The following is a 13441-nucleotide window of genomic DNA, read 5'->3' on the forward strand; positions in this document are numbered from 1 at the left end:
TAACATGGTGAAACCCCATCTCTACTAAAAATACAAAAAAAAAAAAAAAAAAAAAAAATTAACCAGTTGTGGTGGCAGGAGCCTGTAGTCTCAGCTACTTGGGAGACTGAGGCAGGAAAATGGTGTTAACCTGGGAGGTGGAGCTTGCAGTGAGCCTAGATCACGCCACTATACTCCAGCCTGGGCAACCAAAAAAAAAAAAAAGAAAAAGAAAAAAAAAAAAAAAAGAAAAAGAAAAAAAAAAAAGTTATTACAGTAATAACACTTAACATGAGACCTACCATCTTAATAAATGTTTATGCATATAATAAATCATTGTAAAATATGGGGGCAATTTTGTGCTGCAGATCTCTAGGATTTATTTACCTTGCATAATTGAGATTTTATGCCTGTTTCTTAGCAAGCCCTTATTTCCCTCCACTTACAGTCCTGGGCAACTATCATTCTACCCTATGTTTTATGAGTTTAACTGTTTTAGATACTTCATGTAAGTTGAGTCATACAACATTTGTCTTTCTGTTACTGGTTTATTTTACTCAGTATAATATCCTAAACATTCATTCTTGAAAGCAAAAGGAATAACTAAGATATTAAATGCAAATGATAACTAAAAGGGAACAGGAGTGGCTATAGTTATATCAGAGAAAATAAATTTTAAGTCAATGACTGTCACAAAAGACAAAAGAGGTCATTATAGAATGACAAAAGGGTCAATTCATTAGGAAAATACAATGATTATAAATACATGCACCCAACATTAAAACACTTAAATATTTAAAGCAAACATTAACAGAACTGAAATGAGAAATAGCAATGTAATAATGTTTGAAGACTTTGTTACCACACTTTCAATAATAAATAGAACAACCAGAGAGCAAATCAACAATGAAACAGCAGTCTTTAACAACATTGTAGGCAAAATGGACTTAACAGACATACATAGAACTTTCCACTCAAAAGCAGCCATATATACATTCTTCTCAAGTGCCCATAGAACATTTTCTAAGAGCAATCACAGGTTAAGTCATAAGCCTTAAAAATTGTAAGAAGATAGAAAACATACCATTTATCTTTTCCAGTCACAATGAAATTAAACTAGAAATCAGAAAAAGAGAGGAAATAAGTTAATTCGCAAATACGTGGAAATTAAACAACACACTTTTGAACATCCAGTGGAACAAAGAAAAGATCAAAAGAGAATTAGAAAATTTCTTCAGACAAACAAAAATAAAAATACAACATAGCAAAAATATTTCTGGGATGCAGCAAAAGCAGTACTAAGAGGGAAGTGTATGACAAGAAACACCCACATTAAAAATAATAAAAACCTCTAATAAATAACCTAGCATTACCTCTCAATGAAGTAGAAAAAGAATAAACTTAAAGTTAGCAGAGGGAAGAGAATAAGGATTAGAGGAGTAAAAATTAAAAGAAAAATACAAAATGAATAGAAAAATGTCAACAAAACTAAGAGTTGGTGATCCTTCTTTTAGCCGGATGAATTTATAATCATTAAATTATACAAGTTTAGGTAAGTGTAAAAAATTTGGGAGCTTAAAACTTACCCCAAACTACTTCTAAAACAGAGTCAAATAATTGAACCTACTAAACTTTGTCATTGAGGAAAAAGTGTTATTTCAACTTGAGTTCTGCCCACTATTCTTGAGTAATATTGTGTACCACTAGAGAGAAAAGCATCAATTTTTATATAGGTATTAGAGGACAGTGTCAATTTATGTAGAATGGCTTATGCAGAATCTTTTCGGATTCTCTTCCACAAAAGGTATCAAGAGTGTTGGATTACATGTACCTGACTGATTTTCTGGATATAATCAATGCTTTTATTTAAGGGATAGAAGCAGCCACCTAATAGAATAAGTTAAACTAAAAAAAAAAAAAAAATGAATTATGTAAAGAGCAGAAAAGTGAAAATTAATAAACAAGATCTGGCGCTACCATTTGTTGTTAATTATCATAAGGGAGATTCTTGCATAGAAAATATTCAATATAATCCCACCAAGCCTTCTGCCCTTATGAGTAAAATGTAATTAATGGGTAAGATGATAAAAGTAAGTCCCTTTCTACTCTTAAAAATATTCATCAGAGGCCAGGCACAGTGGCTCATGCTTGTAATCCCAGCACTTTAGGAGGCCGAGGCGTGTGGATCACCTGAGGTCAGGAGTTTGAGACCAGCCTGACCAACATGGTGAAACCCCGTCTTTACTAAAAATACAAAAAATTAGACAGGTGTGGTCGGTGGCATCTGTAATCCCAGCTACTCTGGAGGCTGAGGCAGGATAATCGCTTGAGCGTGGGAGACAGAGGTTGCAGTGAGCTGAGGTCATGCCATTGCACTCTAGCCTGGGCAACAAGAGCAAAACTCTATCTTAAAAAAAAAAAAAAAAAAAATCCATCATACATATTTTGTAAATCTCTATATTCCCCACTCTGTGCATTTCCTTTATGTCCTCCGATATCCTGTTCATGGAGAAGACTGTTAAGGCAATTACAACAGAATCTTAACATGTGCCAAAAAAGCATCCAGGTTGTCATGTCATGTTTTTGAGACATATCCAATTAACTTAGCTGCAGGTCAATCTTTTGCTAAGGCACGGTTACTCTGACACTGGAACTTACATGTTTCAACTGGCAAGTAGGGAATATTCTTAGTAGAGACTGGAATAAAACACCTCTTCTCTGCTGGGATGAAAAGGATTAGAAGTGAAAGATGAAAAAGAAGCAGTTGATTAGGGTGGTGAGATGGTTCTGGGAAGTGAGGAAGCTGTATAAAAACAGGCTTTACTATGGCCCTTTGCTCTTTCATTGTGCTCCATAAAGGTAAACCTGAAGTATGGGCTCTACAGTAATAGTGAAAAAAAAGCTTCCCCATTACTCTAGGAAGCACTAAAAAGATGCTTTTGTGGGTTCTGAACTGTTCCTTTATAATTCACATAGGATCCCAAGACGGCTCTATTCTCTCCACTGACGTCCCTCTTTATTAAAGTGATGAGGAAGAAACCACATACATTTATGTAATTAAGGTTGATGTCAGTTGCCTTCATTATCAGTCATACATGACTTGTGAATCTGCCAGATACATTTAGATTTATATGTATATAATCTCTCTTAAGACTTTCCAAATGTGAGTCTAAATTTTGGTTTTACAGGCTTCCAGAGCTCATGTAGCTTTTCCAGATTTCTTCAGGACTTCCACAGCAGAGTGGTGGGCCAGAGAAATTGTGGACTTTTACAATGAAAAGATGAAGTTTGATGGTTTGTGGATTGTAAGTAAACTTTGAACAATCTACGTTTTAAGTTATTTGTTGTACAATGATTATGCAAATTTCATACTTGGCTCAAATAATGTCAATAAAATATTTTATTTGAAAACTAGTCCACTTTTTTCCCCCATAGAATTTTCTTATGCAAAGGACTGCTACAGTTTTAAAAATTAAATTTATGTGTATGGATGCTATTTCCTGGACTTTTTCAATTTGCAAAATTCAAAAAGCAAAATATCCTCTTATTATATATATTAATAAATACTTGTAAACATTTATTTTACTTTTACCTAATATAGGAATAAGTCTCAGGCTTAAATAACCATTAGTCCTTTGTATAAGAAATAAAAATTTCTTAAATTTGGTAACATTGTCTTTTAAAGTTTCTTTTTTGATGTAACCTTAAAATGTTAGTAGTAAAATTTTTATTAATGTATTTTTGAGATAGCAAAAAATAACTTACTTTGCTACAAGTAAGTGCTTAATACAGAAAATGTGATGTAATATATTTCTGTTTCTGGAGGTGAAATTTTTTAATTTGTTGATTTTTCCAGGGTAAAGCGTTAATTTACTTATTTTTGAAATTGAAGAAAGCTTTATACAGCTGTCACCATGTGGAAATTTTGTGGCTATAAGATCTTATAAAGCATATATTTTGTTAAAAAATTCATGGAACATCTATGTTTATTACATGTATCAATTGGTATACTAAAAGGGATTCTCTTAAGTATATTCCTGAGAATGACATCTGGATCCAGAGAAAATTATCTGTTTTCAGGTGGAGGCAATCCATTTTAAATGGTAGCTTACTTATTTATTTAGATCATGATTCTTTTATATATGACTACTGAGATTCTGAGATATGTGCTCAATGGTGATACTTCTTGAAATTATCTGCATTTGTAAACTATTAATATATCTTGTAGTTTTAGCAGTAAAAGCAATTGGTATCAGGCTCAGGGCAGGAGTGGAGGGGAAGGAGATGATAAGGTACATACTATTATAAAGCTAGGTCTTAAAAATATGAAAATAAACCTTTTTATAGGTATAATGAATAATACAGAGAAAATAGAACATTTTATTTTTCAAAAGGAAACTGAAAAAAGCGAATGAGATAAACTAATATAATTGAGATGTTTTATAATTTTGTTTGTTTAGGATAGTGAGTATATGTAACATTGTTCAAATATGCCAACCTACTTACTTTTTGAACTAGCTCTTTTCAGAATATATGTTGTAAATTTATTTTTTGTTTACCTTTCTCTGTCGTCTTTTTTTTAAGGATATGAATGAGCCATCAAGTTTTGTAAATGGAACAACTATTAATCAATGCAGAAATGACAAACTAAATTATCCACCTTATTTCCCAGGTACAATATTGTTGGTATGCCTTTGATATTATCATATTGTTATTATTTAATAGGTATATAATATAAACATATATATATGTTAGATATATAGAGAATGTAGGGATTAGGATTTACACACCCAATTTTCACTACCCACCCACACACTGGACCACACCTTAACCCATTACCAATATTGTTTAACACTATTTTGAGAAAAAAAAATCTACAAATATATGTTATCTACTCAAGCACAATTCTAAATTTGTTTGAATTTGTTATTTTGGCTGGCTTAATAATTTTCCCAAATTCAAAAATGTTAAATACTCTTTAAGATAAACAAATGAAATTATTTTGAAAGGATTTTTTTAAGTGTTTCTTTACTAAGGATAAGGGAAAGAATACTAACACTTCTCTGTTTACCTTTGACATAGAAGGAAATGAAGATTAATGTGATGTTTCATATTCATCATCATTCTCTTATGCAGGCAGAAAACGTCGCAAACTATTAGCATATAAAGTGATGGCAAAACTCTGGAAAAAAATCTTAAACTCAGAAAAAGTGAATCGAAAGGCAGTGGTATAACATTTGCCTAGCCCTTAAATTCTGGGCTTTATGATACCAAGTGAATTTTTAATAAGACTCTAATCAGGTTTTCCATCTAAATGCACTAGAAAGAGTAGACATTGAGGAGTGTACTTATTTTCCAGGTTTTTATTAATTCATGTAATTCAGTTACAATTTCAGACCATTTAAGTTTATAATTAACTCATACAAAGTATACACATGGTTAAAATATAAATAGCTATTATAAAACACTGATTAATATCTTTGCCAAAGAATACATAATTATGAGTTACACGTTTCATTGTAGGGAACTGTATAACACATTAATATTTTTTCACTGATTCTTTCCAGAACTCACAAAAAGAACCGATGGATTACATTTCAGAACAATGTGCATGGAAACTGAGCAGATTCTTAGTGATGGAACATCAGTTTTGCATTACGATGTTCACAATCTCTATGGATGGTCACAAATGAAACCTACTTATGAGTAAGCAATGTTCTGAATTATCCCCTCGGACTCTTCTATTCTTTGGATCTTATATTTAATGCTATCATTTTAACCATCCCAACAATCTTCTCTTGTATCCCTTTACTTTCCAATTGTTCTCTGTAACTTCTTCCTTCATAGAATTTAGAAAAATTGTGTTTCTTTCTATCTAATTTATCTAAATATCTTTATTGTTATTATTCTAATTTTTATACTATCCCAAAATAAATCCTAGACCATTTGTCTTTTGTTCCTCATTATGTACCCATTATAGTGCCTGGCAAATTGTAGGTGCTCAATAAATAATACTAATAATGTTAGTAAATGAGTTAATAACATATAATTTGATGTCATTAACACATAAAGCACCAAACGTTTGCCTAAATTTGTTATTTGAATTCATTATCAGGCCAGGCACAGTGTCTCACACTTGTAATCCCAGCACTTTGGGAGGCCGAGGCGGGCAGATCACTTGAGACCAGGAGTTCAAGACCAGCCTGGCCAACATGGTGAAACTCCATCTCTGCTAAAAATACGAAAAATTAGCCAGGAGTGGTGGTGCAGAGCTGTGGTCCCAGTTACTCGGGAGGCTGAGGCACAAGAATCGCTTGAACCTGGGCAGCATAGGTTGCAGTGAGCCGAGATTGTGCCATTGCACTCCAGCATGGCAACAGAGTAAGACTCTGTTTCAAAATAAAAATAAAAACACAAAATAAATAAATTTATTATTGGTAAATAAAAGCATTTTTAATGATCTTGAACTTCTGAAATATTAATGATCATACTAATTATCTGCATTTTAAACAAACATTTATGTAAGGCCAATGATGATGGAATACAGACCATTCACTGAAAATCAATTCTTTATCAGCACTTTCCAACACAAGTTTTGCAACAATTGAAATTTTCTGGCCAGGCACAGTAGCTTATGCTTGTAATCCCAACACTTTGGTGGGCTGAGACAGGAGGATCACTTGGGCCTAGGAAGTTGAGGCTGCAGTGAGCTGTGCTCCTACCACTGCATTCCAGCCTGGGCAACAAAACAAGAACCTGGCTGAAAAAATAAATAAATACATAGAAATCTTCTATAATCCTGGGTGCCAATGTGGTACTCACCAGCCATACATGGCCATTGAACAATATGTCTAGTATGACTCAGGAATAGAATTTAAAATTTATTTAATTTTAATTAAGTAATATAAAATAATTACATATGAAATAATAATTAGTGGCTACCATATTAGACACCACAGTTGTAGATCCCTGGCTTTTAACTACATATTATAATCACTTGGAGATTTTCTTCTTAAGTTTTAGATTTTTTTTTAAAGTGTCACGTGCACATAGTAGGTGTGCATATATATTGGGTAAGTGATATACTTTGATACAAACATGCAACACACAATAATCACGTCATGGAAAACAGAAGTTTTTATCCCCTCAAGCATTTATCCTTTGTGTTACAAACAATCCCATTAAACTTTTAGTTTTTTTTTTTAAGTATACAATTAAACTATTATTGACTATCATCCTGTTGTGCTATCAAATACTATATATTATTCATTCTTTCTAACTATATATACATATATGTATATATAGTACCCATTAACCATCCCTGCTGTATTAGTCTATTATCCCTCTTCCATAAAGATACTACCTGAGACTGGGTAATTTAAAGATGTTTATTTAAAAACTGGGCAATTTAAAGAGGTTGAATTGACTCACAGTTCTGCGTGGCTGGAGAGTCTTCAGGAAACGTACAATCATGGCAGAATGTGAAGGGGAAGCAAGGTGCATCTTACATGACTTTAGGAGACAGAGATAGTGACAGGAGAACTGCCATACTTTAAAAGCATCAGCTCCCATGAGAACTCACTCACTATTACAAGAACAGCATAGGGGAAACCACCCCCATGATGCAATCACCTCCCACCAGGTTGCTCCCTTGGCAGGTGGGGATTGCAATCCCTGATGAGATTTGGTGGAATCACAAAGCCAAACCATAACACTTGCTTTCCCCTCACCCCCACACAACCCTTCGTAGCTTCTGGTAACCATCCTTCTACTGTCTATATACATGAGTTCAGTGTTGTGTGTTTTTAAAATTTTTGCACCCACAGTAAGTGAGAACAGGTGAAGTTTGTCTCTCTGTGTCTGACTTAATTCATTTAACATTTAATGACTTCCAGTTTCATACATGTCATTGCCAGTGACACAATTTTATTCTTTTTTATAGCTGCATTACTCCATTGTATATATGTACCGTATTTACTTTATCTAATCGTCTGTTGATGGACACTAAAGTTGCTTCCGAACTTGACTATTGTGAACAGTGCTGTAATAAACATAGGACGGCAGATATCATTTTGATATATCTTTCTTTTGGATGCATATTCAGCAGCAGGACTGCTGGATTATATAGTAGCTGTATTTTTAGTTCTTTGGGAAACTTCAAACTGCTCTTCACAATGGTCGTATGAATTTACATTCTCACCAACAGTGAAAGAGCTTTTCCTTTTCTCCACAGCTTCCACAGCATTTGTTACTGGCTGTCTTTTGGATAAAAGCCGTTTTAACTAGGGTGAGATGATATCTCATTGTAGTTGTGATTTGCATTTCTCTGATGATCAATGATGTTGAGCACCTTTTCATATGCCTGTTTTCCATTTGTATATCTTCTTTAGAGAAATGCCTATTCAAATATTTTGCCCATTTTTAAATCAGAATATTAATAGTTTTTCCTATAGAGTTGTTTGAGCTCCTTATATATTCTGGTCATTAATCCCTTGTCAAATGAGTATTTTGCAAATATTTTCTCCCATTCTGTGGTTTATCTTTTCACTTTGTTGACTGTTTCATTAAGTCTTTATTTTTAATCTGTTCAGTCACTCTGTGTCTTTTGATTGGAGCGTTTAGTCCATTTATATTCAATTTCATTACTGATAAGTGAGGACATAACTCCCATCATTTGTTATTTGTTTTCTGGTTGTTTAATGGTCTTCTCATTCCTCTTTCATTTCTTCCTATTTCCTTTTTCTCTAGTGTTATTTGATTTCTTGTTTTTTTATATTTTGCATATCTGTTGTATTTTTTTCACTTGCAATTACCAGAAGGCTTGTGATTTTAAAATAAATTATTATTTAATTGTTCTCTTTTATAACCTAAGCATCTGAATATTTAAAATTTTTCCAGGCAGTTCTAATGAGCACGCAGGGTTGAAAACTTCTGTTCTAACAAATAACTGAAGTTGATAAAAGAATAAAAAGCATTTTGAAGTAAAGAGTATGGATAACATTTCTCACTTAGTAAAACCTACTTATCTTATTTCTAGCAATTAACTCTTAATCAACTCAGAATAGATGAATGTATTACCAAAAATTCACTTGTTCACCAAATCCAAAAATAAAACACTAAGTTATTTTAAGAGTGAACAAACTGGCATTTAACAATGCCTTTTTATTGGGGCAAATATTACTTTTGATTAGTCCTTCTGGAACACAATATTGGGGCATAATTATTGACAGCGAAATTTACTTTAACTAAAACTGTAGACATTAAAAAGAACAAAATATTTAAAATTGATGATCTCATTGGCAAAAATTATGTGCTTTGAGTTGAAACTACGTAGCTTAACAAAAATTGAAAAAAATAATTCCTCTCCACAGAAGACAGGAAATAAGTATACTTCTGAAGCACATTTCAGAGTCAAACATGGTTCCTGACACATTGTGGATGCTTAGTAAATTTAAATAAATTCATCATTATCCTGTTATAATCACAGGTATCAAAGTTGTTTTGATAAGTTCAAGGTAGATACAGGTAAATTTCCAAATTGTCCATATGCAGAGATATTTAAAACATATGTAAGGTCCCTTTCCACTTTTAAGTAAAATTATGAGGAGGAAGTCAGCACAATCTTCCATAGAATATCCTTGAAAATGAAATCAATAGACATATACTTATTAGTGCTAATTTTGCTCTTGTTCATAAAATTTTTCAGTGCAAGTTTCAACCACATTACTTAAATTGAGCAGATTAATTGGATTAAGTATTAAGTAGCCTAATTTATACAGTCTTTAATTTTTCATGTTTCAGATACTTTCTTAATATTTTAATTTTTTCAGTTACAAAAAAGTGTTGAACTCAGAAAATTTTAGAGACTAATTATTAATCACATGTATAAAGACCTTGACAAATGTAAAAGAATACTATAAATAAGGTACATGTTACATGTAAACACATTATGAAGAGTAAAGTCTTTCTGTTTATCATTGAGGAAAACTGAACAAATTATAAACACACTTTTTTTTTCTCAAGTTATACAGACCACAGCATTTTGGTTTTTAGTGACATATTTTCTGTCTTACAAACTGCCACATATTTGACATTTAGTTATTTCTTGACATACTGTGCTCTTTCACTTAACATGAAACAAACAAGAAACCCAACAAAAGAAGAGATTGCATGGATTCAGAAATGGGATTTAATCAGCTTGAGAAACTGCAAATAGTTTTACAGAAAGAATCATGGACACCAATGGCAAATAGAAAAAACTTCATATAGAAATCCCACACCAAAAGTTTTGAGTCTTCAGTTGCTCTTGTCTCTTGTAATTTAAAATTCAATGTTGTACTGAAATAAAGCCTATTCTTCAAATGTAGAAAGAAATACATTTAAAAATCTACTTTAAATTATGGGTTTAAATTTCAGACAAATATTCAAGGATTATGTAACTACACGTATGTTTTCATTTTTACCAATAGCTTTAAAGATGTTAGGGATTAGTACACACTATTCATTAGAGGGGACTTGGAAAATTAAATGTCTTTGACTCTCTCTGAATGCTTAGGTTGTGTTTAAATATATAATTTTTAAATAAGTGCCCAAGAGTTTTATAATCATAGAATGGAATGGAAAAAGTCAATAGTTATAAATTATTTTTGCAGATATTCCTATAAACGGGGATAATTTGCAACTTGGAAAATTACATTGCTTTGCTATATTTAATGTAACTTTCTGGAAAAAATAAGAGTGTCTTTTTGAAGTGGGGGAATTGTAAACTATAGGAGGTGGTCTCTTGTATTTTTTTTAAATAAAAACTAGTCTATGAAAAACAAACACAGTATAACTCACCTCTTCACTAACATAGAAGTTACTTTAGTTATAGCTGTAACTTTCTATTAATCAGCTGTACATCTCCAGACCGGATAGTAAATGCATGTCTTCTAGACATTAGATTCTGAATGATATAGATGAATGGAACATTGATACAGTTTGTATATCAAAATGTAAAATTTGAGATATGAATCGATAAAACTCTTTCCATTATATAGTCTTTCACATTGTCTTCTTACTAAAGGAAATTTCAAATTTCATTAATTTATTATACACTAAAACACGATGAAAATATTTTAACCTACAAAATACTTGTTATCCAATTTCAAAATTAAAACAGATATTACATTTTCTGATCTAATGGTGACTATTTGAAATGTGAATTGGGAAAATATATATTTCTAATAAATACTAAATACATAATACTAAATATATTGCCTTCAAAAATAATTCAATAAAATATCCTTGATTTTTCAAAGAGTTGTTTTCATAAAATTGAGGATAACAATTCTGTAATAATTTCGTTTCTCTACTATACACCAGTCTATATTCTAAAATAATTTAACACCATCCAGTCATGAGATAGAAATGTTTGGAAAATGTTTATAAATTGATTTCATCAGTAATTAAAGATAATAGTCAAGTTAATTAATTTAACATTTTCTTTTAGAAACTATGACTAAAATAAAGATATTCATTTATTGTTGGAAGCTTAAAAATATGTTTAAAATTTTTAAATTTAATATTCTCTTCACATATTTCATTTTTGTAATATACATGTAGAGTTTCTAAATTGTTTTACTTCTATAAAAAACTGTTTTATAATAATCAAAGATATATTCTAATTTTTAAAATATATTTCAAGAAAATGCTCATGTAGGCAATAATAAACACACAACAAAAATATCTCTTTCCTATAAGCTGAACTCTCCAATGTCAAGTGGTAACAAAGAACAAGCTCTCTGGCTTAAAGGTGTTTCTCAAGAATAACTTAAACTAAGTTAATTGTGACTGAGCAATTTGTAAAATTGAAACAATGTTGGAAATAATTATAATATATTTACCGTGTTTGAAATTTGTATCTTTAGTGGTGCCAAATAAATATTCTGTGTGAGGGTTTACAGAGGAGATTCCTCTTATATAAGAGGTTAGAATACCCTTAAGAGAAAATTATTAAGAAAATACTTCATATATTTTGTAGTTTTAATTTACAATTAACAATAGTAAATATGGAGCACATTGTGATGTTTTCATACATTATACAGTGTGAAATGATCAAATAAGGCTAATTAGCTTATTTATCTTCTCAGATATTTATCATTTATTTGTAGTGAGAAAATTTAAAATTCTTTTAGCTATTCTGAAATATACAATATATTATGGTCACTTTGCTAAATTTATTCTTCCTATCTAACTATAACTTTGTACCCATTGTGTGAAACTACTTTATGTAGTATCCTTATCAATCAGAAACCTGAGAAAGCATATATTCAGCTGTTAATTTAAAGCATCAGTAAATAATTTTTGCAAGTGTAAGGTATATAATAGACAAAAAAAAGAAATTCTTCAGAAACGTAATTTTCTTGCATATGAACATATTAAGAATTTGTGACAAACCTGTCCTTGTAAATAATTTTTATATTAAACAAAATTTTGTTTGCAAACTAAACTCCAAAAATACATTTTCATATAAATTTATAGAATTATCACCAATTATTACTCTTCATATTATATATTTATTTCTTATTAAATTTCAAAAAATGCATGTAGTGTATATTTAAAAGATTAATATTCCTAAATGGCACTTTTATATTTGTTATGAAAAAATAAAGCAGTGAAGATCATTTTCTTTTTTTGGTCTTCTAAAAGAGTGACAATTTAGAAGTAGAAAGTTTTAAGTTGACTAACATAATATTGCCTTTATTAGCAAACGATGGTTTAATATATTATGTCTGTTTAATACATGTTTAGTTTCCTGTACTTTTGACTTGAGACATTTGTTAATTCCAAAATTTCTTGAGCTTACATGCCAAGAATTGTATTAGATATAAGGGATGCAAGGAAGACTAAAGTATCGTGCTTGATTTTAGGAATCTCACGGTATCATGGAAGGGGCTTTATATATATACAAACACTGGGATCCAGCAGTAACAAGGAAGTGATTCAATGCTGTTGATAATGTGTTAGTGCCCAGTAAAGTCTGCCTGATTATGTCTTTGAGGTATCTTCTTCTAAGATAGTTCTGTAGCTCTAATTCATGTTCAAATTATTTGAGTAATATAAAAATAAAATTTTTATTTCCAACTAATATTAGAGTAAAATGTTATTAATACTCTTATAATGTAATCTCAGTGTTCAGTCAGAGAGAAAGACAGAGGGAAAAAAAGGGAGATAGAGGAAAATAGATGCAGATGATATAAAATAATTATTGCTTTTTTTCTAAAACTAGAACATATTTTAACATGCATGTCATGAAATTAATTATCCAAAGACTGAGAAGGGAAATAAATCATATGATTTCATTTACACAACCCATTCTGTTGAGAAGATCTTACTTCCAATAGATTCTACACTTGAAATAGATCAATTAGTTTTAGTTTTAAGACCCAAGAATACTTTGTTCTCATCAAATTAACCCTTT

At 31.0% G+C, this 13441-nt stretch overlaps 1 protein-coding gene across 1 annotated transcript in view; it reads left to right on the top strand.

Annotated features, from left to right (window-relative positions):
* Positions 1 to 13441, top strand: part of SI (sucrase-isomaltase) — a 102485-nt gene that overhangs the window by 69006 nt on the left and 20038 nt on the right. Inside the window, exons 35-37 of the mRNA XM_025376269.1 lie at positions 3168 to 3284; positions 4564 to 4651; positions 5547 to 5685. Of these exons, the coding sequence (XP_025232054.1) occupies positions 3168 to 3284; positions 4564 to 4651; positions 5547 to 5685 (344 nt within the window). The remainder of the gene's footprint in view (positions 1 to 3167; positions 3285 to 4563; positions 4652 to 5546; positions 5686 to 13441) is intronic.

Source organism: Theropithecus gelada, chromosome 2 (genome assembly GCF_003255815.1).
Source record: "Theropithecus gelada isolate Dixy chromosome 2, Tgel_1.0, whole genome shotgun sequence".
In the NCBI taxonomy this organism is placed as follows: Eukaryota; Metazoa; Chordata; class Mammalia; order Primates; family Cercopithecidae; genus Theropithecus; species Theropithecus gelada.